Source organism: Haliaeetus albicilla, chromosome 9 (genome assembly GCF_947461875.1).
Source record: "Haliaeetus albicilla chromosome 9, bHalAlb1.1, whole genome shotgun sequence".
In the NCBI taxonomy this organism is placed as follows: Eukaryota; Metazoa; Chordata; class Aves; order Accipitriformes; family Accipitridae; genus Haliaeetus; species Haliaeetus albicilla.
In genome coordinates, this window is record NC_091491.1 from 42748623 (window position 1) to 42776176 (window position 27554).

Consider the following 27554-nt stretch of genomic DNA (forward strand, 5'->3'; position numbering starts at 1 on the left):
TCAGGTTTACTTGGATTACAGAGCGTAGTTAAGCAAGATAAATGACCGGTGCCCACTCATGCTCTCTGCTGCAGATGACAGCAACTCCTGACTGCACGTGAAGGTTTTATTCTTAACTATAATCTCAGCTGCCTTTTTCTTTTTAGAGGGGAAATTTGCAGGTGGTCTTGAAACTGTGACCTACTGCTAAAAACAACCTAACACCAGCAGCAGAGGTCTGCCGCAAAACCAACTACAACCCCAATGCAATGAGGTGCTGGAGGCGCATCCCACTGGGACGCTCCAGACCCACCGCCGGCACCCCGAGGGACAGAGCAGCCTGTCCCAGTCTGCGTGAGCATCACCAGGGTGTTCGGTTAATTAACAGGGCTGCTAGAACAGAGCCCTAGAACAGGCTCTATACACGTTTGTCAGAAGAAGTTACATTTGCCATAGCGTATCACAGCACAAAAGCATGCACGGGGCAAGTACCATGAGTCCCCCGTTATTCTGCAGCGGGGCGTCCTGTGCTGTGACACTGCAAGGGACAGCCGTGCCCCAGCAGGACATCTCCTCACCCCAGGACGGTCTGCAGCCAGAAAGCACGACTGCCACAGAACAGCTTTTTCAACCCAAAATGGACAGTCCGTTTATAATGTAGTTTCTGCACGTAAGCCCTAAAAAAATAAGTCACACCAATGTTCAAACATAATATTTTTATTTGTGGATAAAAATTAAGGCTCACAGTACTTTATCATTTCACAAGCAGAAAAATGTTAAAAATTGAGAATGATGGGGAATGCCCCCAATACAAATTCCTCTAACTGCTGACATGTTTTACTGAAGACCCGAGGTGAACAACTGTACAGGGCAGCTACAGTTATTAGTTTGTAAACTAGGTGCTAAATATAATTTTTTAAGAAATGTGAACAGAGCATTATGTTTCTCTCCACTTCTGGCTGTCCGATACACATGGATTCCATAAAAACACTCAAGAACCGCTGGGATGATAACACCAACCTTCCTAAGAACAACCCACCACATCTACAATGCATGGCACAGGTGTCAAACAGGGGGAAGAGCACTAAAGATCACAAATTCAATTTCAATAAGACATTTTGATTATAGTGCAATAGTTTATGCCTAAAATTTTCAATATTCAACTTTCTGGCTTAAAAAAAACAAACCAAAAAAACCAAAGTATGTGCCTAAAGAGCACAGGAATTGCTGTCAAGCTCCATTTCATTACAGACATGAAAGCAACCCAGGTGATTAAAAGATGGTAAAAGTGTATGTCAAACTTCAGTATACACATAGTATACAGGTACACATCATGCCTATAGTTAAGGCGCAACTCCAAGAAGGACTTCCAAGTGTGCAGCATGCAGTGAATAAAAGATTTTTGTCCAGGTATGCTGCAAGTTTGTGGTCCAGAAGTACAACAGTTACTGTAACCCCCAACCCAAGGTGCACCATCATTGCCACACAAGTTTTCTTGTGAGTTACATCATAACTATGGGACTATATACTGCAGATTTATTTACACGGAGACCATCTAAGTGTCTCGGTCAAAACTGAGAAAGGTTTGGGTTTAAGAGGTGCTCTATAATATTTGCATTACTTTAGTAACTCCTCCTCTTTTGCTTATTTGCTGTCAAGGCAACACAAACCGGTGGCAGCAGCAGCAAGAGCAAGCCTACTTACAATAAGCAACAGCTGCTATAGCATGACAAGGCTGAAGGATTTCTGCATCACACCAAAAAGGTTCATTTCTTGTCATTGCACCCTTTACATCTGAGACACCAACACAGTAATGAAAACAGCTATCCTCAACTCCAAATTATACCAGTCACTGCTCTGCTGCTCTCCTGCATGCCCGTGTCCCCTAAGGGTTTCAAAGAGCAGAGGGCTGTAACACACCATCTCCTCCCCCAAGTGAAAAACCACCACTCGATGACACAGGCAAAAGAATAAATTTACACAAGTTAGCCATTTCCTGTAAGCAGAAATTAAACTAGATTTCCATAATGGGTAGGCAGTAAGTGTAAGAACAACAGGGAAAAGTGTGCAATCAAAAGAATAAAGAACAAACACTTTCAACCATGATTCCAGTTCACAAATCTATGCAAGTGGAAATATAAGTAGCTACAGCCATGAAATACTCCATGTTACTGAACAGTTTAAAACAAGTATTTTACTCCATAATACTACGGTAATCTTGCAGCTGAATGAAATGCAGCTGCTTAAATTAAAACAAAGGGATAAGAGGGATGAGCCTGGATACATGGTTACGGTTCCACCGGTGGAGATACCCAGCAGGCACCCAGCAAGCTGGTCAGGTCAGAATTCAACTGTTTTCACAGACAACAATCGCAGGACATGCTCAAAATTCTCAGGTGGGTGGAAATAGCTTTGCCTCAATACATCAGAAAAGCACAGGTATCCAAAGTAACCATCTCTCAAATTATTGCTTACTTAACTACAGGAACAGCAGAATATGAATGACGGAAGGGATCTATACAGATGGGGTAAGTCACCTCTGATACCATGACTCCACACTAACCACTATAATGATCTTAAAGATCAAGCTAAATACAATACATACAAAAAAAAAATTCCCGTAAAAGCAAATGCGTAGAAAGTAAACTGTCATCAAGTATAAGGAAAGCACATCGGCAGCAGGCTGCGAAGGGACTGTTGCACAAGCATCAGAGGACAGAAACAGGATTCGCAGATCCAGTAGCTCTGGTGCAACAGCTTTCCAAACTGCACTCCCATTTTTACGCTTCTATCAGAGTCCTCAGAAGCACACAAAGATACTTCACTGTCTGGAATTTGACATATGCATACATGCAGTAAGTGTATACTAAAGATTAGCCGGTGTATACACATCTGTTACCAACATGCACACCTACCGAGCAATGCAAGAGGGAGCGAGTACAGAAAGACAGACAGAGGTAATTTCATATTTTAGCATTGCTCTTTTGGAGCTCAACGTTATTGCCATGGGCTAATATGTCAAACAATATAGAACAGGCTAAACAGTATACAACAGATACACAGTAATTCCACAACTCAACAGTACCCACTACTCCATTTGGCAAAATATTTATTTATAATAAATCCGTTCAAAAGCAGTTGGTCACAAAGAATTCATTTTACATTTTTAGGCTCTAACAATGCTTTTGGTAGAAGTAAATAAACTGCCTCTTTTTACACAGTGTACAAAAACAAAGAGACATTGAAATGACAGTTAACAATAAAACACATGAAAACGGGAAGAATTGGTAAGACAAAGGCAAAAGCAATAGGAATCTGTCTGCGCACCAGCAATGCTGCCATGATTATTTACCCGTACAAATCCTCAGCCCCACTTAGTTATTATCCCCAGCACAGCTCTTAACTGCAGGTCTACGCTCCAGGAGAGGAATCTGATGCGATGTAGCAGCTCCAGTCACTCTTTCACAGTACTGCATGTCAACACTGGGAATGGTTTCTGATATGATTTAGACTGCACACAGTACTTTAATAGAAAAAAGTTAATTACTCCCACTCCGTAGTTCCTGGTGGCTTTGATGTCAAGTCATACATCACCCGAGAAATGCCAGGAATCTTCTTAATCTCTGCCACCATTTTTAACACAACCTATTGTGGAGGAGGAAAAAAAAAAAAAAAAATCAGAAGCAAGCATGTAAAACAGATCTGATGAAAACTATCGGAGAAAAGCTTAGAAAAGGAAAACTTTGTTCACACTAATTCTGTTATACATGAGAGAAAGAGCCTATAGCTATTACCACATTACCACCAGTTAAGAAATAAATCAACTTAAACACAACCTCTAGCTTCATGGTATCTGCAGTTACATTTGGAACTTGCTGATTTTTTGGCACTGATAATAAACCAGGGTGTTGATCACAATACACTTCCCTCAAGGCAGCAGCTCTTCAAGCTTCAAAACTATTCCTTGAAAGTTCAGCACGAACATATGCTGTTACGTGTTACTATCAATCATTTTCAGACTTTTCTTAGACCATCTCCAGCTGAACCACCACCGAACACAAAGCAACAGCCTGAGTGAAACTCCTTTCAAAATAAAAAGGGAGTTCTAAAGGTAAAAAAAACAACAGAAAAACCCCAAACAAACAGAAAGAGGCATCCAAAGGAAAGAGCTTCCATTTAGAGTTATTCTCCAGAGTTCACAATCAATTCATGTTAGCAAAAGTATTCTAGATAAGAATTTGCTGATCCTTAGAAGTGCAGCTTCCTTAAAAATCCCACAGTTCACAACAATGCCACTTATATGACATGCTGCTTTATAGTGCAAGCATAAATTAAACAATGCATTGCTTCCCATGGAAAAACACAGAAAATTTTTAATCAAATATGATTATGTTCCCCATAAATACAGGTATTTTTCCACAACCTCTACTATTTTGTTACCCCATTATTACCCAGTCTTAAAGTGACCATTTTATATTTTGAAGAAGGGGGAGTGAGGGTGGTTTTTCTGGTTGTTTTATTTGTTTTTAAACACAAACTTCAAGGTGAAATGAATCCTAATTTTATATAATGGAACAGTTTACATGGTAATTTAACCCTGAATTGTTTCTTTTTAAATGGATAATAGGCTGCCTTAAAGTAGACAACTTCAGTTACATACAATTACTAAACAATGCCTATATGCTTTTAAAGTAAGTAGAAAAAAAAAAAGTCAATTCTGTTCTTCATCTACACTGCATTCCCAGAGACAAAGTACTTGAAACTGGACATGGATAGTTTCCCAGAAAAATATGCCTGAACTTGACTCCTAAATCCTTTTCGTGACCTAAATAGAAAACAGCACACTTTGAGATGTTAAACAACAGGTTCCAGCAAAATCAGAAGTGGCAATCAAGGGCAATCCTGTTAAGTCAGGACATTTCTAATTCCTAATGCAAAAAATTAACTTCAAAATCCCAGGAATGGTTGGGGTATTCTTTCTTTTTTAATTGATGGTATTTTGGCTCAACTCTGCTCAGAAGCCTTTGTCATATCCATCTGCCAGCTTCTCATTTTGTTAGTTTTCTCCCAAAACACCACCATATTCTTCCTAATGAATACTACGAAAGAGACAAAAAATAGCAACAAAAATCAAAGTCAAGGCAAGCAATCGAGAGAGGGAAGAAAGTCAAAATGAGTCATCTACAATACTAGCTCATGTTGAAAAGAAACTAAAAAACCCGTATTACCTCTTCCGGAACCTCATTACCAGGAGTTGCTGCAATACCAGTCATAAAATCACTTGTAATAAAAGTTCGAATAACCACAGATCTTTGACAGGAAGGTTGTTTCTGTAGGGGGTCCCGATCAAAATGCAACGGTGTCAGTATTATTGGCATCTGGCTAATTTTTCCAGCATAACCTTCAGAAAATAGTAGTATAAAGTGCATTAATTTGGTTTAAAGACACAAACGTGATAGCAGTTTCACAGAATTTCCCACATGTACTTCAAACTATATACTAGGAGCTACATTTACATCTTCTGGGATCTTTTTGCTACTGCTACCACACCCCAGAAGATCACACGCAGTGGTGCATACACTAAAACCACTCAAATTGCCACTTGAAATGATCTTCAGCGTTTGCAGGCATGCAGAACAAAACCAGGTAGTCTCCGTTATCCCTGTAATTTGCCATGAATGCAATTTAAGATCTACCTTCCTTCTCACATAATGTAACTATGGGGTTTTATCTATCCCTGAATCAAGCCCAATAAAGAGCCATTTACAAGTATCTCTGCATCTTTGACATATTTAAGAGAAAGCTCCTAAGTATCCCTGTTGCTGGTGATTGATAGGTAACTCCAGACAATCATCTCTCTCTTTTTTTTTTTTTTTTTTTTAAATACCTCCTTCTGAAAGTCAATACACAGACCCCCTAATTTCACTGTTTAAATGATCTAGATTTTTGAGATTCAGGTGTGTGGCAGCCTGCAGAGCCGGTCTAACACAGATGCAGGCTCTCACCCTCTGCTAGCACCAGCCTGAGCTGTTGGTACAAAGAGAGTTATCATTTAGTGAAAAGGACAAGTCTTATTTTTGGGAGCAATTCATTCACACAAAGGAAGTGTCACCAAAAGTTAACAAGACACATCTACAGTTTTACAAACACAATTGATAGTGTTATCCTCAGCCTTTTGAGGCTATTTTTGTACAAATTATGCGAAGACAGCTTTGCAAAAAGAGTATGTATTTCAAAAAGAGATATCCCTTGTAACTTGATTTTAACAAAATATAGGCAAGTTTGATGAACTGCTTCTCACACATAATGCATCTTCAAACGTAATTAAGTAAAAAAACCAAAACACAAATTCAGAACTACTAAACTACTATATTCCCAGACTCTGCTTGTGTACCATATCACACGGTATTAAATGCTCCCTGCATGTTAAGGGTTTGAAGTATTACCAGCTGCTAGCCTGAAATGCAGCTTTTACTTTAAGAAATACGAAACCACCACAGGTAGTGAGCATCATCACCATTAGAAACTTAGTATTTAGGCTCCCTTCTTTCCACAAAAAAGCCATTATTTAGAAACTATGTCATATTTCTTTACACAGTTTATTTACTTCAGGTAACTACTGATGACTGAGATCATCAAAGAGAAGTAATTTGGCCAACCTTCAGCTGGGCTAACAAGTACTTTTTGCAGAAGTTTGCACTGCAGCGAAGCACCACACCTCTGAGCTTCGAGACATGTCAGAGGCAAGGCTCAATCCCCCAAAATCCCTTAGAATTAATTCTGCTAGCAGAAAGGCTAGCAATACCTGTCCTTTAGCTATCAGCTTCTACAGCTTTCAGAAAAGGCTCTTGCCTGTCATCCCATTAATTTATCACTTTTTTGGAGATAATTCAAGAAGCTTGTAGATTTTGACAGTACCGCTATAACTATACCCAGTTAGGTTTGAAGGGATCTTGAAACAAGACCTTAATCCATGGGATAAGGCGAAGTACCTACCAGACTCCCTGAGAATATTGTGAGCCTCAAAATCAGCTTGACGTAAAGTGCTGAGGACTCCTGTTGTCAGGAAAGTGGGGGTGACATCTGTAGGAGGTTCTTTGACCGGTGGACCGAACACGTACACAACTCTGGAAAACAAACAGGATGGTAGAAAAAACACATTTTGCATACATAGAATAAAACAGATTGCCTAAAGACTGCATCTTCAATATTGCTGACAAAATAAAACTAGGAAAAAAGCATAATATTTCATTTTGCTCCTTAGCTACTAACTAGAGCTTAATATAACTTCATGCATATATATTCTATAAACGTGACATGCACGTTAGGTTTGGAAGTCAGATGTATTAATTTATTTTGGTTTGCTAGAGACTAGCAATAGCCCCAATATTACTTATTCAAGAGAATAATCCTTTGAAAAAAACAGAAATACTAACTCAGCGGTATCACAAAGGGTGTTTTTTCAATTTTACTTTGATGTTAGTAAAAGTTAAAATTATTCTAAGAAAGCTACTTAATAAGTGCTTACAATTTCTGTCTTCTCTCCTAATAGGAAACCACCAAAAAATACCATTAAATAGCAAACCTTATTGTTAATGAATAGCTGTGTTTTCAGCACAGAGAACTAACACTGCAATTTATAAATCTACAGAACTGCATCGGTAATAAAATATCTTCTGAATTCAAACCAGTCACATCAGCTTTATCTTTCTAATCTCATTAATTGTGTTTTATAGGTTGCAGAACAAAAAGCAAAGTATAATATTGTCTGACTGGCCTCATACAAGGATTTACTATGACGTATTCACACAAGTTATTTGAGTTTGTAGATACAAACCAAGAATACTTGTCTAAAATCCAAAGCAGAAAAATATGCAAGCTTTACATTCTGTATTTTTGTTTGTAGCATAAAGTCTGCAAGCATAGCTGGGCAGAAGACCAACTATTTCAGCGCACTCCTCAAACTGCCAGCTTCAGCGTCCCTATAAACAGCAATGAAAGATTCTGAAAACATACCCTGGTACAGCAGAATTCCCTGAGATGTGGTGTATTCAGGAGGGTAGTATTAAATCCAAAAGAGCTCAAAGAAGACAGCAATGCTGTAAATCCAGCACATACTTTGAAACTGCACACACAATCCTGATTTTATGCCTTCTTTTGTTCCCTCTGCATTTAGTTTAAAGCAGTATCTTGCAATGCAAGATCTTGGCTTTAAGAATAATACCTCTTTCAGTAGGGGTCACTTATATGACAAAATTAAGTTTTGCTATAAGCAATAATAAGCAGTTTTGTCAGAAAGTCTACAGCCAGGCAAGGAGGATATGCATTCTCCAGAACTGACTTGGTATCTAAGCAACTTCATCTGCTAAAAAAGTTATGGAATCAAGTAGCTAGAAAGTGCATATTTACAAGAGACCTCAATTAAGATGAAACTGCCCAGCTTTGGAGCTCTCCTATGTGCCATTAGAACTGACAATCCCACGTAAATTCCCTTTTTGACACAAAGCAAAAAAAGTACTGCATAACAGCACAACTCATCAGCAGGCTCGGAATCTTTCAAAAAAGTTTTGCATAAGTTACACTGGATGTTGTCTAAAATCAATTGCTTAAAAAAAAATGAGGAGATAGGCTATCAATTTCTTTTTCAAGTTAGTAAATCCAAAAATAAACCTATGTTCTGATTTACTGTGTATTTCTAACCTCTGTATGTATACCTGTCCAACATACAAAAAAATTCTACCATAGCTTAAACAGGAGAATGCTTGTGCATGCTAAACTTCCATATATTAAGTAGATCATTAGAAATAAAGATAATTCAAAATACTTACCTGTTTATGTTGTGGCACATGCGTGGTATGAGCCTGGCAAGAAACATAAGAGACTCCCAGTGTGGAGCATCTTTACTAGAGATGCCGCAAACATAGCTATATGAACGACAGTCACCCTACAAATTAAAAAAAAAAAAAAAAAAAAAAATTGAACATGAACTTTGCAGCCAAAATAGTTCACAATACTCTCCGTTCACCTTGTAGATTATTTTGTGCCAACATTTAGCAGACACTAAGCTCGTCAAATCAGTATGCCAAGAGATACCAAGTGAATGAAAAAAACAGAGTAAGATGACAGACTTCTCATGAGCTAATAAGAGAGTATAAAAGAAAAGATTCAGAATGGAAAGATTCTTATAAGGTGACCAGAACATAGGGATTGACTGTATTGGTATTTTTCATGACACCATCTGAGGAAGGCCTGTGACAAAGTATAGGAATCTACTGTTTTAAACAGCAGTGTCATCAGCAACAAAGCTGACTGCAGAGTTCCATAAGTGACACACAAGATTAAGCGGCTGATAATAACAGATGTAATTCAATACTGATAGTGCAAAGAAAAGCACTTTAGAGCTATGACTACTCAGTAAAGAAATCTTCCAAGTTACTGCACACAATTCCATGAGAATGTCAGCTCAGCATTTGTATTTGGTTTGTATTTCTGTCACTAAAGGACAGCCCACAAAAATGCACATAGCATTAGCAAAGGAGTGAAAGGAAAGAAAACACTATGCCACGGCACAGATTCAAGTGTGTCCATATCCTGAACAGCCTGCACTGCTCTGGTTCCTTTCCTCTCAAGGATAAGGATATAGAACAATTCAAAAAAGCACAAGAAAGGGCAACAAGCATGTTCAAATGTAGGAAGCAGGGTTTTTTTGACCAACTTAGTGTAGGACTCCTGAGCCTTAAAGGGGCAACAGGATCACAGCAGAGGTCTACAAGATTATGAATGTTTCATGAAGAAACTGTCTGTAAGTGACCAGCATTATTCAACCTTAATGATATCCTCAAATACAATACCTGGCATTTACTCAAGTGTCTATTCAGCTATCTCGATACTTTTGCACTACACCAGTACTGACAAATGACAATAACATAGGTATCGCTGTCACTTGAAGTTTATGTTCTTGAGTCAAGCCCTTTATTTTCAATCTTAAAGCAGCAACTATTATGCTTCACTGCAGCCTGCCACACTGCTAGGAAGCAGCTTTCACAACATCCCTGGAATTAATCCACTTACCTGCACTCCCACAGTTTTGATTGGTAACAAGAAGGCATTCAGTGAATGTAGGCTTGTAATCTGCATCAGCTTCTCCTGGTCTTCTTCAGTTGTACACGCTTTGACCCTTTGCAGCAAAGTATGTGGCTATGCAATGATGCAGAAAAATAAATGTTAATTAAATAAAGCCCCCAAGCACTTAAACAGAACTTACACAGTGCAAATAAAATTATTATTTAAGTAGCTGTTTGCTTAAATTTAGTCTACATTTACCCCTTGGAACTATTTAAAAAATACCTTTCATTTAACAACTAAATTTTAGCAAAAGCAATTTTATCTGATTAGACTGTATGTATTTTAAGCTGAAGCTCTCCAAGGCCATAGGTGAAGCTCTTTTCCTATGCTCATTCTCTCTTTCACAGAGCTATACTTTTAATTTTTGTTGTTTATTTCAGATACAGAACAAGCAATAGCCTGTTATGCTACACTACAATTCAATATGTTTTAAAGGAAAAACATATGTAAATACTCGCCCTTCAGTATTTACCAAAAAAGTTTTGGAAGTTGTTTTGAACTTACACCTTAGAGCAGGCCTCTGCTAATGACTTTTCACCCCCCTGCAGTTTAGTTCAAGTGAGCTTACAATAGTCACAAAGGTCATAACAGTTAAGAGATTGAGCGCATAAACATCACTGATCAAAAACTTCAAGTTTTTGTTCAGGACATCTGGCAAGCACTAGTTTGTCACTCCTGCTCTTTCATTTAGACATTCAGTGATTGTTAAGGCATGCAAATCTAGAAAGTTACAATTATTTCAGGGAGGGAAAATCTCTTCCTGGTACTATGTGATCTGAAGTACCTCCAAAAGTCTCATCTGCACAAAGTTTAACTGAAACAGAATTTATTTACTTTTTGAAAGGTATATAAACTTCCATTTTCCAGAAATTGTTCAACGCTTGCACCAGTCATGGTGCTAAAAATTCTACTGTACTATACTGAACGGCTTCGAGTGAGTTGTACTGGAATGCATTATTCCTTAAAGAGCACAAACAAGTAGTTTTAAACTTCTAGCAGCCTTAAGCCCATTGCAGGCCACTACAGAACAATCATACTACTTTTATGCATACTAGAATTTAGCAGTTTTCTTACCTTCTTAACACTTGCAGAAAAATCTGCAACTATTTTCAAAATGTTGTTTGTTTCAGGGAAGTCTTTGCACACATAAGGTTCTTCAGCACATATCACTCTGATTGCTAGACCAGGACCTGCAACGCAAAGTTGAAAAAACATTATACTAAATAACAGGAAAGCTGACATTCATCTAAGAGTGTGACAGCATCTGGAACAACAGGTCAGTCATTGAGTACAGTATGCTTTGCCATTGTACCTATACTTCAATTGTCTTAACATCCTACAAGACAAAAAAAATACACAAGCAGTTTATTCCGGAACAATATTTTTGTTTGGTACATTTAAGCATTATTTACCTACACCTTAAATTGGCTGGCTGTGTACAGCAGCGGTTAGTGGTGATGAAGTGTGGCGGATGGCAAGCCAAAGTGAACGGGAACCTCCTCCTTCCCTTTGCTAGGCAACTGGGATGAAAGAGTTGGTTATAACATACAGTTGAGTCTCCATTGTTTTTAAAAGACCCTTGACAGCTATTTGACCTTTCAGCTACTTAATACAAAAGCACATGTAATTTGCTGGAAATGTCTGAAGACAGCTTCTTGCATTTCATGTGATGCTGATGCATTAGCACAACAGCCTACATGCTCTGCCAGCAACTACTACACACCCTGCAGGACAATTTTAAAACACCCGGACAGAAAAATATAACCCCCTTAAAAGGACGTGGGCTTTGCCATATTATATATCTTGACATTTTCTGGTGGAGAACTGTTGTTATTCTCCATGCAATCATTTTCAAAACAGCAAATGCCCCTTAGAAAGGCAGACAGATATAGGCCATTATTTCAAGTAAGATACGTTTGACAGCCCAGGCAGCATTCAGCTGCACTTCACTGATAATTCTTGCTTTGGCTTATACAACTAAAAAGAAACAAATACAGCTAAAAGCAACTCAATTCTAAACTTTTCCTTTAATCACTATACATAATAAAGCTGCTCTCAAATGCTCCCTTCCTGAAAAAAAGGTCCTGCTTAAGTAAAAACTAATAAATCCATCATTTTTTTCCTGTTTAGATGCAAGTTTTAGGCTACAACATTGATTTATTCTACAGGTTAAGTATATTCTAAACAATACTGATGTGATTCATAGCCCTTCACTAAGTAGCACAGACCAACTCTCATACCTGGGAAGGGATGCCTTGAAACCAGCTCTTCAGGAAGACCAAGTTCTCTCCCTAGCACTCGTACTTCATCTTTGTGAAAGTCTTTCAGTGGTTCTATTACTTTACCCTTAAAAAAAGAAAAAGCAATTTACACTCCAGCTTACATACTCAAACAAGAAGCCTCAAATGTTTAGGTTACGGCAGCCACACTGGCCTGCGCTTCACAGCATCAGCTGCCACCACTTGCATAAACACTGGAAGAGAAGTACATGTGAATGCAGGCTTTAGAAAAACAGTTGCAGGACAGAGGCTAAGACAAGGAAGTTCAAGTTCATGCCAGAAGCATCAATGGCCCAACCAGTGTAGATACAGCTGTAGGTCAAGCCTGCTCTGATTGTCTTCAGAAATTCAGACTGGTTTTCCCTTCCCTAGATGTTCAAACCAGTCTAAAAGCCTTGAAAATACATTGTACAGTATTAGAAGCATGGGTCAGTAATGGTTACTTTCTCTCCTATGGCTGGGCACTTAACTAACAAGTGAGCAGCTTCCAACGGCGTTATTAGGTGATGTCTTGTGTTGATTCCTTCTTATTTTACAACACAGTTAGAGAACTTAGCTCTGCATGAGAAAGGCATTCAAAAAGCTTTTCTGGACTTTGGACTAAACAGACCGATTGGGAGTGCAATCAAAGGGACAGGACTTGGGCTGCTTATCTTCAGAGAGTTCAACCTCCTGTGTTCGTATCATCTTCAAGCTCCTGGTCATCAACCATAGATGTCCATGTTGGGCCATTTCAGAAAGATTTGTGAGTTCTTAAATTGACAACTGGCAAACAGATTGTGTGCCACCAGCACACTCCTGGCAGACAGCCCATCAGATTACTAGTAACGTGATGGAGAAGCTATATAAGAACAGAAAGAACTCATCCTTGTAGGTACCTGAAGGAACTATCCCTAGATTTTGACCCATTTAAATGTATTATTCTCATGCTTGCTCTCGAGAGGAGAGTACTATGCTTGCAGTGCTGAACGTTACTCGAGGGTCAAGAGGAGGAGAACTTTGGCCCTCTCTCTCAACTGCAGCTGATTATCTTTTCACTATAGTAATGTCAACGCTCTTGCCTGAATCCATAATGTGCCAGATCTGGACTACCACTACCTAAAGGTTACCCATTGACTAGTGTTCAGAACAAGCTACAACAGGAGTAAGTGACACATTACATCATGAATTCCAGCTGAACCATAATAAAGTTATCTGAGAAGTTTTAAACTACTCTCCTGCTAAAGGCATTTGGTATTGCCCTGCTTCTTTACTAGGATGCAGGTTTGTTTTGAGGATTAAAAACTGAAAGGGTGAGGAAACAGCTTTTAGCTTGTGGTTGAGAACACCATTGAGAACACACTGAATGAATCCACATTCATTCTGCTGACATCTTCCTCAGTATCCAGTGCTGGACAATACTCAAGCAGTTTTGACTACTTAAGAATGTAGCAACTAGAAAGAAGTGTAATAAATTGCAACATATTACAATAGAATCTAAAGGGCCTCATCAGAATAGGGTCCCATCAACATGGGACAGTTATACCAGCAAAACATAGAAGTTGTTCATTTTTAATACTCAGCTTCACATCTGTGAGAACCAGAAGGATACAACTGTATCCTTTTTCATTTACCTCTTCTCTTAACTTTCGAATCAGCTCTGTGTCATTATGATGAGTTTTGATGACTTCAGCTTTACCACTTGCAACAAGGGAAGCGCTTTCAATGAGATCAGGTCTGAGGGTACCCTGAGCAAGAAAAACCTCTTCAGGTTTCAGATTCATTTCTCCGATAACTTCATTGGCAATCTGTAAGGTCGAGAGAAAAAAGAAAAGTGTTCCGACCTACTTTTTGGTTGTCAAAGGTCTAAAGGAAGGTAATGGATTGCCCAACAAATGCTACTGAACTGCAAAAGCATAAACAAACAGGAAGACTAATTATGACACTAGCCCACTGCTGAAACAGTCCTATAACCCTGTATTTTGTTGAACAGAAAACAGGAAGAATATCTTCATACTACAGGAATATCACCATTAAATGTTATATTCTCCCTGCATCACCAACACTGGTAGCTGACAGATGGAAAACGGATTATCTTCAGCAAAGCAACAGAACCATGCCCAAATTCACATTACCCATCAATATGGTGAAAAAAACATTACACAAAGTTTATACAACAGCAGTGAATGGCCAACCAATATAGTGTATCTAAACATGATGGTGGGTCTAGTACAATGCTTGTGAACCACGTTGTGACCATTGACTGACTGCCAAAAATGTTAGGCTTAGGGTAACATACCAATGGCTTCTTTAGGTCATCCACAACTTATAAAGACCACTGATGCCACTGAGCGCACAGCGCTTTAGAATGAAACAGTCTGACATAGAAGATGTATCTAGAAATCATTTCATTTAAAAAAACCCAACCAACCAACAAATAATTATAAACATTACCTTAACAAAGGTGTCACCAATAATTTTTCTTTTTTCTTCAGGACTTGTAGTCATATTTAAGGTCTTGCTAATTCTTTTACGTGGAGTTCTGTCCTCATCCGAGATGGGCAGAGTTGTTGTACCATTATAGAATGAATGAGCTGCATTCACCACTGCATGAAATTACAGGAATTTTTTGGCAAAGCCAGTAAAGATTTTTATGCAAGGTTGCAAAAAAATAAGTTTCACTCTATTGCTTTAAAAAAAGAAAATAAAAATCATTCCAGTCCTTTGACTACTAACTGCATTAAATAGGGCTGTTCAATACCTCAAGAATTAATTGTAACAAAAGCATTTTATTTCTCTTATTAAGCTACGCTAGAGGGCAATTTTTTTCATATTATGAGACTAGGCAACCATGTGAAAGTTCAGTTCTTACTTCTCCTCTTAGATTATAATTTACTTGCTTTATTTAAAAAGTTTACAGGATGGTATTCCCCCCAAGGCCTTTCTGCAACCAAAATTAAATGATGCACTATTTACTCATGGTACATTATGCCTCTTAATTTAGAGAGGCTCTCCATGCAGAGATCAGCTAGGAGGCTCTTTGGCATCTTTTACCAGCGCTGAACTCCATGACCTACTGATGGAGCATTTGCAGCAAGGGATTCCCTCAATTTGTTACTCTGGCAGCCTGCCAGAGCCCAGGTTTATTGGTCTACAGAGTGCAAGAATAAGACATAGATTTTGCACTAAAGAAAGGTTAAAAAAAAAGAAAACAAAAAAAAGAAAAAGTAAAAGCGTGTGGAACAAAGGGAACAAAGCTTCAAAGCTTAGACTTTGCTGCATCAGGATACTGCAGCCCAATCTGCAAGACACTAACATGCAGGCTCCCTGCACTGTTTCACACTGTCAGGCTAGTGGAAAGCATTGCTCACCTAGTGCCACGCTTCCTGACCAAAACACAAGAGAATCATTTGACAACAGTACTTACGCGCAGCCCCAGGAATAGGCAGCTATTACTCATGAAATAAATCAGCCGGGCAGTATAAAGGAGGTCTCATTGTTTGCTCAACTCAGACATACATAATTTGTCGTCTTTGACCTCCTCGTACTTCAGGTACCAAAAAACTCTCTATCTTCTCATCAGCTATGACAAGGCACCTTCCACTCTCTTGTACTGTATTGCTTCTCAACAAGCTACTCCAAAAACAACTAAAATGCACCTCTTTAGAAGCCAGGAGAACAGGAAAAAAAAAAGAAAAGCCTTGAAAAAGTGATTTTGGCTATAATAGCATTCAATCACTCAAATGAGCTCATAGTTTAAAAAGAAAGAGATCCAGGACAAGAAATAAAGCCCCAGTGGAGGACTCCTAACCAAGCCACTGAAGAAAACTGCAATCAAATGAGTTTTGCAGCAGTGGAAAAGGATTACTCGACCATCGGCAAAAAAGTGACTGAGCACCAGTGACCAAGGCACATATCCACCACTTCGCTGTGCCCCAACAGCAGATATTGCATCTCAACAACTGAAGAGATGGGTCAGTTCGTTGTATGCTCCAATCAAGTAGGTACGGCTTAGTATTTTAGGTTTGAAATTTTGTGAATAGGCCTAGGTGGTTCCAAATTAGCAACCATGCTTTGATACGTAAAGTCTAAGAACTGCGAAGATCAATTAGAATCAATGAAACAAAACACTAAATGTACATTTTAGGAGACTGGCCACGTCATTAGTAGTATCAGGCATATTTAACAAAATTATAGTACCTTTAACTTGAATCCCAAGCTTTTTGAGTGCCTCCTCCACAGATTGACTCTCTCTTTTGCGCATAAATCCATTATCTATGTGTACAGCTATGACCTGATCTCGGTTTAAAGCTCGGTTCAGGAGCGCAGTACACACTGTTGAGTCCACACCACCACTGAGTAAAACCTAAGCATGAGATAAAAAGGAAAAACAACAAAATTTGGTGAGCTCTCTATGGGGGAAGTGTTAACAAATAATTCAGATACAACTATGAGGATCAGAACACTATCGACTTACAGTCAATGACTTGGAAGAAAACAAGTAGTCAAACAATGTATCGGCCCAATTGTGCAAACTTTCTAAAACCTGTTTAATGTATTACCCAACTCATGACAATTCTGCATTTTTCAAATTAACCCAAGTAACTGTAAGTGTTAGCGTTTCTGTCAGGCTTTTGCAAATAATCTTTCGGCTTCAATTCAATCTACTTACCAAGACTTTTGATGAGCCCACTTTCTCTTTGATATTTTGAATGCACTGAAGTTCTCTGTTTTCCACTGTAAAGGTACCACTGCATCCCGCAATATCATAAAGAAAATTTTTCAGGATCATTTTTCCATTCACTGTGAGGCTAACTTCAGGGTGGAACTGTGCTCCATACAGTTTTTTAGATTCATTTGCTATGCCTTCATTGGTGTGAAGAAATGAGCATGACAAAAAAAAAATTGGAAGTGAAGTGCATACCCAAGAAAGTCAAGCATACACTCTGAGTGATTCATTCTGCCACGTTTTGGCACAAATCACCAATCAAAACTAAAGATTCTGGTTAAGATTAGGAACAAGGGTACTGTTACATATCTAGAACACACAATCCCTCAGAAACCAAAGAAAACACTCAGACATCCTAGGAAAACCATTGTGAAAATAGGAAATAAATTACGTTAATTTTTTCCTCGCCACATGATACCTCATGCAATCCTGCAACCAAGCCACATTGACACAGCTGCATCCACGTTAAAAGGGTTGTGCTGGTGAAGTTGTGCAAGTGTCCCTACAGGGGTACGTTTGTGAGCACCACCGCTCTCCTCCTTAACAGTCTCTGGAGGGTTATTTTGAGTAGATCACAATACTGCACCTTGCACCAAGTAAATGTTGGTCAGACTGGGATTAAAAAGCAACAGTAAGGAAACTGCCTAATTCCACTGACCTGCGTTAGACTCCCAGGTGCGCTGTATCACTGTATTTTCTTTCGCTGCTGGAAGCCTGGCTACCACTTTACCAGCATTTCTTTGCTTGCTTAGGCACAAGGAGCCACAGGCTTTTGTAAGAGCCCACAGGAAATGGCACAGGAAAGTGTTGCAGATAGGAACAGTACAACTCTGTTTCTAATGCCTCCATGAAGGAGTGTTAAAGATATCAGAGCTCTGGTGGACCCTGCACACTGGATGCAGCAAACTTTACGTAACAAAACAATTTATAGGGCGATCTGAGTAGGCATGAGTTCTAGCCCACTTTGAAGGCAAGCCAGAAGATAATAAATGCTCCACCTAATCTTAACAGTAGTTTGGAAAGAAACTTTCCATAACAAGACATCTTTAAATCTTTTAAAAGGTCAGTTTTTCTCAAATTAGTTACCTATCTCAAGCTTTTTTTTTTTTTTTTTTTTTAAATGAAAGACTTAAAATAAAGCAGGTGAATACTTTGAGATCTTACTAAGGGGCTCAGCAAACTTAAGACCTCTCCAGGTCTCCCATCTCCTAGGGAAGAGACTCAAAGAGGCTGTTCGGCATTCAATAATTTGAGTGGCTTTCAAAAACCAAATTCTAAGGTCCTATATTTTTCTGTGACAATCTGCGTATAACGTTTGAAACACCGCTTTCAGTACCAACATTATTTTTGCTCAACTGAATATTCATGCAGTACTATTAAATACAATAACAAGTTAATCAAGCCTTATTAATTAAGCAATGTTTGACTTGTACTATTACACTGCAAAAACCGAACACGGCTTACACTGCATGCTACAGTATATATCTTCTTCTCCCCTGCCTTAAGGGCACACAATACTTCATTTCAAAGAGAAACAACACATGCATACTTTGAAATAACATAAACTGTAAAAATAAAGTTAAATTTTCCTTAAACCGTGGATTTAAAACCAAGACCATTCACTTTGAAGTCTGTTTCTTTCTTTACTATCAAGACAGCACAAGATGCACGCAAACACGTACCAGAAATGGTTAAAAACAATCCACTTATTTGGCAATTAAATAACAGAGATAGTCTGTTCCCATTTGGTCTAACTACTGTCTGCCATATTCCTTCCTTTAATGAGTACTATCAAAAGACAATTTCAATTTTGTCAAAAGACCAAATAAATACCTGCTATAATGTTCCCAGACTGTGCAACCACTTTGAATCCATCAGCTACTTTATCCACACTATCTCCATGAGTGAGGAGCACAAGCTCTTCCTTCTGAAGGCCCCTAGACAAAGATTAAAAACTAGAATCAATTAAAAAAATAACAGAGACCGAATCAATTAAAAAAAGAACAGAGACCTAACTACCTGCATTTCCAATAGAAGCCCATAGGGATCCCAGTAAAAGCAGATCTCATTTGACCATGCACATTTGAAATATATGCAGGATTTCCTTCCCAGAAACAGTCATCTCCAACTCTGAGATGCCTCTGTTGGAAGCTACATAAGTTCTTGTACAATACAACCTTCATGCAAGAGGTGATTTATCTTAATTCAGAAGGGTGGGGTTTTTTATAAACATGCCAATGTTGAAGTATCCCCTCTTTGACATGTAGAGCCATCTAGTGTCAATCAGGACACTTGGAGTCCTTTTTATTTCAATGAAGTGAAGTTTTCTTGCTCAAAACTACGTGTTTTGAGGACAATTTTGGCACCTCAGACTTAGGCAGGGTATAAAGTTCTGCAGTAGCCCTACAGCAGAACGTTAATAAAATTGTAATGCCGCGTATGAGTAAACTGTTAGAATTATTACAAGGAACTTGAGAGGCATTGACAAACTACCAAGAAATCTAATTCTGGTTTTATAAAACATCACAGAGCAATTTTAAAGGAAGGAAGAAAATGAATGGTTTCAGATCTTCTATTGCCTTTCAAAAATTGGATGGTGCCAACCAACACAAGAGTAATGCACGGCACAGCAGAAGACAAGAGCTTAACACAAAGATTCTCATGCTGTGGTACACTTTATGGTGTCTCAGTGAAGACATACTACTTTGAAATAAGGGGTTTTCAGACTATTCCAAGCAAATATATTTGCATTTCTAGAGTCAATTGAGAAATTATGCCTAAATATTTGTTTAAGCGAGTAACTCGCTCACTCATGAACACAGCTATAAAAGTTTTATGAGAAATTATCACACAAGCATGGGTGCAATGTCACTATTTTATTTAAAATAAGCTTCCTCTCACATCCAGACATCAATTTCCAGACTGGTATTTCCAATATTGTTTTGATAACTTAAAATGTCTACATACCTGAACAGTGAACATGTATTATCCAGAGTAATGCTGAACACTCCATCTTCTCTAACACTCTTCTTGTGCACCGTACCTCCAAATACCTTATTCATCATCTGTCAAAACAAAAATACTACATGAGAAAGTACCACTTCATACCTCAGTATACCTACGACTGACAACAGCTCTAGCTCTCCAATACATACCAACCTAGTTTTTCATGATTATACTCATTTAATATATTGTTTTGCAAATGATAAGAATTCTCTTCAAAATTAACCATAGTTCTGTATTAGGCTCGTTCACTTCTGCTGACCTTCTGTCAGCATAGCTGGGGACCGCTGCCACACATGAGCAGCAGAAATCCACAACAGCAGACAATAGGTAGAGATTTGCAAAATTATGCATATTCAATAGTGTACATCTACTTGCACTACTGCTCTGCAAATCAGCTGAGTATCTGAGGCCAGTTATCACAAAACCAGTTAAGCTGCTGAACAAAAATCTGATTTATCTATTCTTAAGTTAAGGGCCCTCTGATAGGCTTAAACTTCTCAAAGTCTGGCTCCTCAGCTCCGGAGAACCAGTCGAAAACTTGAGTCTATTCCCTCAGTGTTATTTTTGTGATTCTTAATAATCCTTGCTGTATCAGAGTAGTAAAATTCTCAGCCAGGTTTTTTCTTTCTAAAACCTCACCTTGTTGTGGAGTTGGATATCTGCATTTTAGATTTCAGAAGTCTTAAAGATTTTTTTCCTTGCAAATATAACTGGCAACTTAAAAAATATTTTTAGAGTTTCACCTTCCAACTACTTTAATCTTCAGAGATTTACGGCTTCGTTTTAGACCTAGTTTGATATTATCCTTACTGCGCTTGACTGATTTCAATCTTTTATACTGAAGTAGTAGTGCATTAATACACAGACTTGATTCATTTCCATAAAGTCAGCTTTAAGGAACTCCCCTGCTTGAGGCTAGCTAACGTGGTTTTCAATTTGCTTGGCATTTTAAGGCACATTTTAATATAACACACGTTTCCTTTTAGAACAGGGAGTGCCAACATTGTTTCCGTAATTACCCGCCTTTCTAAAGGAGTTCTTCCAGCCATTATTCAGCACCTCTGAAGGCCTAGTAAATCACTAACCCTGGAAAAAAAACAAGATGCACAAGCAAAAGTCGCACACCTAATCCATCCTTTGTCTCCTTGGAAGTTTGTTTCTTCACTCAGCTCGGATCTACTAGATCACTGCAAGATCACTACTAAGTCCTAAGGTATGTAATTGTTGGGGGCGGGTTGGGAGGGGGTGTTAAGCACTCTTAAGAACTATGCTAGAAACATTCCACGCTTGAAAACAAAAGGGAAAAACTATTTCACTTGTTTACATGAGGGGCACATTTTCCAATACCAACTAGACAGAATTAGTTAATGACTGCCAGGTTACATTTATTGTGACAAAAAAAAGCAAAGAGAAACCATTTCTGATACTGATATGGCAGAGCCAAGAGAAGAATACACAGTATGCTCAGTTTACCAATTAGCACTTTAAAAATATCTTTTGCATACATGGCATACTGCTTATATTTGAAAGGCAGGTCCTTTATCAGTTCATCTTCAGTTAGTACCAGAAATGAGGCCTAAAAGACAGCTGTAGACAAACATCTCTCAACAGCACCTGCATGCCATAGCAGATTCCAAGAACTGGTTTTCCTATTGTAAAAATTGCTGGGTCGAACCATGGTGCATCTTCTGCATACACAGAGTTTGGTCCTCCAGATATAATGATAGCTCTGCAGACAAAAGATAAAGAAAACGTTAACTCAAATATATTGTTTACTTTAAAATCTATTTACTTTAAATATTGACATTGTCTCATAATGCTCTTAGAACTCTATATATTCTAACATAAATTTTAACACACATACCCTAACATATAGCTTAACTTTGCTATGCTACAGCTGTCAAACCCAGCAGCTTACCAGAACAGTATTTCATCAGTTTAAACAAAGTCAAATATAAACCATCTTAAAAAGTGACTGTACTTTAAATTCCTCATAGCCAAGTGTCAACTACGAGAGAAGCACGATGGCTAGGATCAAATGCAGAGTATTAGCATTAAGATATATATACTTCATGACGTCTGTGCCATCTGGAGGGGAGTTGCATTCAAAAAACAGACTCCAAAATTTCTAGAGCTGCTGAGAAAATGTCCCTTAATCCACCCTGATTACGAAATGAAATGGCATTAGCAACAGGTTGTGAATTAGAAGTCCAATACATGCAAGCATGTATGGTGTGAAGTTAACATTTCACACTATAACACAAAATTAAATCTTTTCAAAGGGGAAGAGAGAACTTTTGCAAACCATGATGATTTGCAAGATTGCGAACTGCAGAAGCACCAGCCAGTTGGACAATGGTTTTTGGCCTCAGCCCAGGATTGAACACGGGTGTACCAGACCTTGGACTCACGTACTGTTTATTTCACAGAGAACATCAAATTTGTTACGCAGAGCAAGAAATGGAAAATGGGGTGAGAGAGAAGGTGTATACACGGAAATAAATGCATCTACTAAAGCTTTCTTCTAGCATTATTTAGAGTGTTCGTCATGCAAGTACTGACACAATAGGATTTTTCTATTTTTAAGCAGCAGAAACGGGCAGTGTGCTTACAACATCTGTACCACCAGCAGAAATAATCATGTAATAACAAGCCCACGCACCGAACACCACCTCTCAACTGCAGTCACGCAGGGTACCTGCTCCCACCAACGCAGAGCTACATCTCCCCTGCAGCCCACCTCCACCTCCGCAGCCCGGGCTCCTTGTCCTTTGTGTTGAAATGAGGTGGAGGGCAGGATGGGTGCACCCCTCAGAGCCAAAGCACAGCAGCTTGCGAGTTGGAAGAGGCATCATTTATTTCTTTGTATGTTGTTATCTACAAGTGAGCTTTGAATAAGCATACAACTGACACAGGTGTAGTTTTACACTGAACAATCTTGACAACTAGTACCTGCTGTACATGTACAGGCACTTCTGTTCCGGCTGGAGACATGATGAATTTTCTAAACCCAGATGCTGCTAGAAAGAGCCTGAAAACTCTTAATGCCTGGTGGTATTACAGCTTATAATAATTCCACATACAAAAGCATTTGCTTAAGTGCCGTATGTATAGAACACTATTTAATATTAGAGGAAATACCGCCACACCCACAAATCAAACATTCTTATGCAAAGTCAAAATAGTTATACACTGTCCTATTCAAGAAGCAGAGTCTTAAAAATCTGCTTTTTTCCATACCAATTAAAATCCCATGGAATACAGAAAGGTTATCCAATGTGCCCAAGTATTAACGAAAAAAATTATGAGCTCAGGGTGAGAGAGGAATCTGCATCTTCTCAGCTGTCCAGGAGAAATTAAAACTAGCATGTGATGTAGATTTTGAGAGTTTTACTGCAACACCATGTAATTTCTTACATACCTTCTTGCATTGGTATGAATATACCTTTCTCTGCTTTACCTTAAACCACTTCCAAAACAACCTGACCTAGCCTTGGAAAGCCTATCTGCAATGGATTAAAGGCACATCAGGAACCACGCCAAAATACCAAGAGTAAAATGCATGCATTGATACCCCAACCTCAGGACTCACGCCAGAGCTCAGACAGTGCCAGAATTCAGCCTAACACCAGCGGAGCCCCTGGCTGTGGCACCTCCTCGGACCAGGATCTTGTGGAAACTGCTAATGCTTATGTCACATTTAGATGAAACTTCTCACTAAAGATTGTTCTGAAACTATGAAAACTGAGGAGCTGGCTTTTTAAACGCAACATGTAAATACAATTTAGAAAAATGTTCAGTCTTGAAGCCCGTCTCAAACCTTAGCACAGACCAAAGTGCAACTCCAATGCACGAGCTGCAACAAGGAAACGTTGACTATTTCCAGGGCACATGGAATATATATCAAAATCTTGCTGTAAAACCACAAACTCTTTTTTACAGTGGTCACTAAATAAAGGCACCAAAAGGCTGGTGTCAGTATTTGTTGAGCTTTCCTGGATGCAAATGATTGACTGAGACTGTAGACACAAAGCTTATCGACCAACCTGAGTAACCAATAACCTGAAATCACTATCATAACCTTGAGAAGTGACCTTTTGAATGAAGAGGTTTTGCCACATTTTAGAGAGCAATTATTTGGAATGAAAGTCTAACAGGTCTAATCATGAGACTTTGAAGAACCTTCAACTGGGGAAAACAAAAGGGGGAAAAGGTCTTCCCACTGCTGCAAACCTGCATCAATATTGCACAGGCCTGAGACAAAAATCATCAAGATCACTAGTACTGTGACCTACACCTCAAATCCAACACACAGGAGATAAGAGGAATTCTTTTTAAACCAGTAATTAGGTATGTCCATCTTTTAAAGACCTGCTTGCTGGAGAATTATAAACAAGAGCTGACAAGAGAAGGTATTTTTCAGAACATTTCTGAAAGAGAAATTCTTCACACAACAGCTACCTGATAGATCCAGCAGCTCCTGGGTTTTCCGTTCTCTGTGTTTTCAGAAGGGATCAATAAGTTCCTATTTGACTTACCAAAATATACTGTTTACTGGTTCACTAATTATCATTGATTAGAAAAATGCAATTCTGCAGCAAAGCACTGTCTTATCTGTTGCCGGGCACAACCAAGAAGCACACATGCACCATATTTCTGGATTTATACCAAACTGACAAGTGAGGTCTTTGATGATTTGTAGACTTCAGGGTATTTATTTTCCCCCCACACAAGAGAAGCATACCCTGGTGAGCCTAATAAAACAAGAAAAAGAAATGTACAAAGTACTAAATTGTGAAACCTTTTCTTGCTGCAAACGAGTGGTAGTTTCAGTTAGTATTTTTAGTTGCTTCCCAGAAAGAGCTTGGCATGATTTACCACAATATCTTCAGTATCCAAGTTACTTAAATTATTTTTTTAAAATTCAACTAAGTAAATAATTTTTAGAAACTCAGAAAACTTGTTTTCTTGATTAATAGCTACCCTAGTTTAACAGGTAGAACAGCAAGATCATCTAAATTTTTGCAGATACGTATTTAAAATGCAATCTCTTAAATTATACTTACTAATGGAAATGATTAAAATGACATTAAGAAGCAAATATACAAAATTTCTATTACTGCACAAGTTTCCCCAGCAACACTCAGGTGTTTCTGTGGATAAGCTAAAGATGCAATCATTAAGATCATTACAATGAAAGCTATTGCACGTAAAAACCCAGGCAATTACCAGCTCTGCCAATATCCACAGATACCGTTAGACTGAAAGGGGAGAACAAGCAGAACATCCAGGCAGAGGCATCGCAGGAAAGGACCTACCGAAACCCTTGTTCTCTGATTGCAAAGGCTGGTGTTTCCAACGGGAAGATCTCGGACTGGACGAACAGCTCGCGCACCCGACGATCTATGACTTTCCCGTACTGCGCTCCGGCATCCAGAATGACGACGGCTCCCTCGTAGTGGCGCTGCCCATCCTTGAGCTCTCCTCCGGCATTCTCCGGCTGCGAACATCACTCATGTCAGTGCTTTATGGTGACACATCACAGACTGCAGACTTCAAGCCACATCTCTTAAACAACTAACGCCTGCAAAGCTTGCTAAGGTTGCCTATGTGTTAAGTTACAGTTAAAATGATAAAGACTAGCAGAGAAACTTCTAAATGAAAAAATCCTCACGTTTATAAGGACCAGTAGATGCACTGGCAATATAAAGGGGCTATGCATTAACACACAGCACATCCCTCCCAGGCAGCCACACAAACGTGACATCCCCATCTCCCAAAACAAACAGGGTACAAATGAGGGAAGAAAAATGCTAATAAGCTAATGAAGGCAGAGCTTTCCATAAATAAGAAGTCATATGCCCTGTTCACTGCTACGGCCACTCCGGCTTTTTCCATTTTACAGTTCCTTATAAAACCCAGCACACCCTATGATAATTAAGAGCATGTGCCTTTTTCTCAAGCAAAACAGGACAGTGCAAAGTCAGAAGAAAAATGTTTTTCCCCCATCACACTGCCTCATATGCTGAACTTTCACTTAACATTACCTCCTGGCGAGAATAAAAAGGAAAAATTGAGAACAAATGTCTCTGCTAAATGGTTTTACAAAAAAAACTAACTTTTGAATGCAGCATTCAAGCAGATTGCACATCAGAACAAAGCAACGGTTCTCTTTGACCCCGTCACATTTGAATTGGTTGGCCAACTTCAGCTAAATCTGAAAGAGGGCTAGAAAACACAAGGACAAGTTTCTTCCTCTTTATTATTTTTTTTTTTTTAAGAAACTGTGAAAAGAGGCAGCTATTCCATGGAAGTGTCCTTGTCGGAGGATCTTCAAGGAAGAACATGAACACAACCGCACTGTAAGACACAAAGAAATTCATGCAGAAAAAACCCTGCTGCTTAAAGAAACTGCTTACTTTGGGAGTGTTTTTCCTCTTAACTTACAGCTTACACTGTTTCCTTGCCAATGTAGTTTGATGAAGGAAAAACTGGGAAGGGTTTTACTTCAGCAAACACTGCCTCAAAATACACCTTGAAGCTTATGACCATTTCAAGTTTTAATTACGGCACGTTGGAGCTGTTCTGCATGTCTGTACCAGGTAACACATCCTTCAACCCGGGGCTCGCAGGAGGTTCCCACCACTGCTGCTCAGGCTCCAAAGGAAGCTGGGGCAGCCTGCAGTATGCCCCGGTATTTCCAGGTGGGTCAGATAATCACGCCCACATCAACCGCAGGTCATTCTGGAGGAGAGCATCATCCTGCTGGGACACATTCTCCCCAACAAATACACAGCAAAAGCTGTCTTTGAGCTTTCTTTCTCAGCTACCAACAGACACCTCAGATAACCATCTTCAAATTAGTCAAGGCAGGCAAGCATGCTGGAAACTTCCAAACTTCACACTAGCTGGAAAAGGTTTTATCTAAATTAAAGGACACAAGCAGAAAAAACAGTACTAAATCCCTCAAAAGCCTAAATCCAGGTTCAAGTCAGTTACTTAATTTCTTTCCTTCAGCTGGTAGTTGAGTGTGCCTGATGGGGAGCTCTTAATGACTTTTTAGTCTTGGGTTACACAACAAAAGGGGCACGTGTTGGAGGAGAGCAGACTTCAGCAGCAAACACCCCTTCAAATCCCCTGGTCAGATGGAGAGAGGTCAACAGAACTGTCTTCCCTTCTAGTGGAAGGGAGGGAATCACTTTTAGAGTAATTCTGGGCACTTTCACCTAGCAATTTCTAAACTAGCAGTTCTTGCGAGAAAGACCAACATCCTTATTCTTTCTCGATCCCATCTTGTGGCAAACACTATTCCTTGCAGTGCTATTTCTTATTAAACGTCTTCAATTGTTTCAGAGCATGTGCTATAGCTTGTACCATGAAGGGACAGAGCTCTGCAGCCCTCTCGGCTTTGTGTCTGAGACTGTCCACTTCCACCTGCAAGAGACCAGGGTGGGACG

At 39.0% G+C, this 27554-nt stretch overlaps 1 protein-coding gene across 3 annotated transcripts in view; it reads right to left on the reverse strand.

Annotated features, from left to right (window-relative positions):
* Nucleotides 1–3071: 3071 nt before the first annotated feature.
* GMPS (guanine monophosphate synthase) overlaps nucleotides 3072–27554 on the reverse strand; it is a 29668-nt gene continuing 5185 nt past the window's right edge. For 2 of the 3 annotated variants that reach the window (XM_069792915.1, XM_069792914.1), the window contains exons 2-16: nucleotides 25416–25597; nucleotides 21712–21826; nucleotides 20059–20156; nucleotides 18925–19028; nucleotides 17035–17228; nucleotides 16563–16728; nucleotides 14817–14968; nucleotides 13997–14170; nucleotides 12345–12450; nucleotides 11179–11294; nucleotides 10051–10176; nucleotides 8808–8923; nucleotides 6976–7106; nucleotides 5208–5380; nucleotides 3072–3624 (exon numbers count right to left, since the gene is read on the reverse strand). In XM_069792915.1, coding sequence (XP_069649016.1) covers nucleotides 3523–3624; nucleotides 5208–5380; nucleotides 6976–7106; nucleotides 8808–8923; nucleotides 10051–10176; nucleotides 11179–11294; nucleotides 12345–12450; nucleotides 13997–14170; nucleotides 14817–14968; nucleotides 16563–16728; nucleotides 17035–17228; nucleotides 18925–19028; nucleotides 20059–20156; nucleotides 21712–21826; nucleotides 25416–25597 — 2055 coding nt within the window. In that variant the 3' untranslated portion in view covers nucleotides 3072–3522. Of the gene's footprint in view, nucleotides 3625–5207; nucleotides 5381–6975; nucleotides 7107–7196; nucleotides 7962–8807; nucleotides 8924–10050; nucleotides 10177–11178; nucleotides 11295–12344; nucleotides 12451–13996; nucleotides 14171–14816; nucleotides 14969–16562; nucleotides 16729–17034; nucleotides 17229–18924; nucleotides 19029–20058; nucleotides 20157–21711; nucleotides 21827–25415; nucleotides 25598–27554 lie in introns of those variants that run through there. The other variant, XM_069792916.1, reaches the window with a different exon arrangement.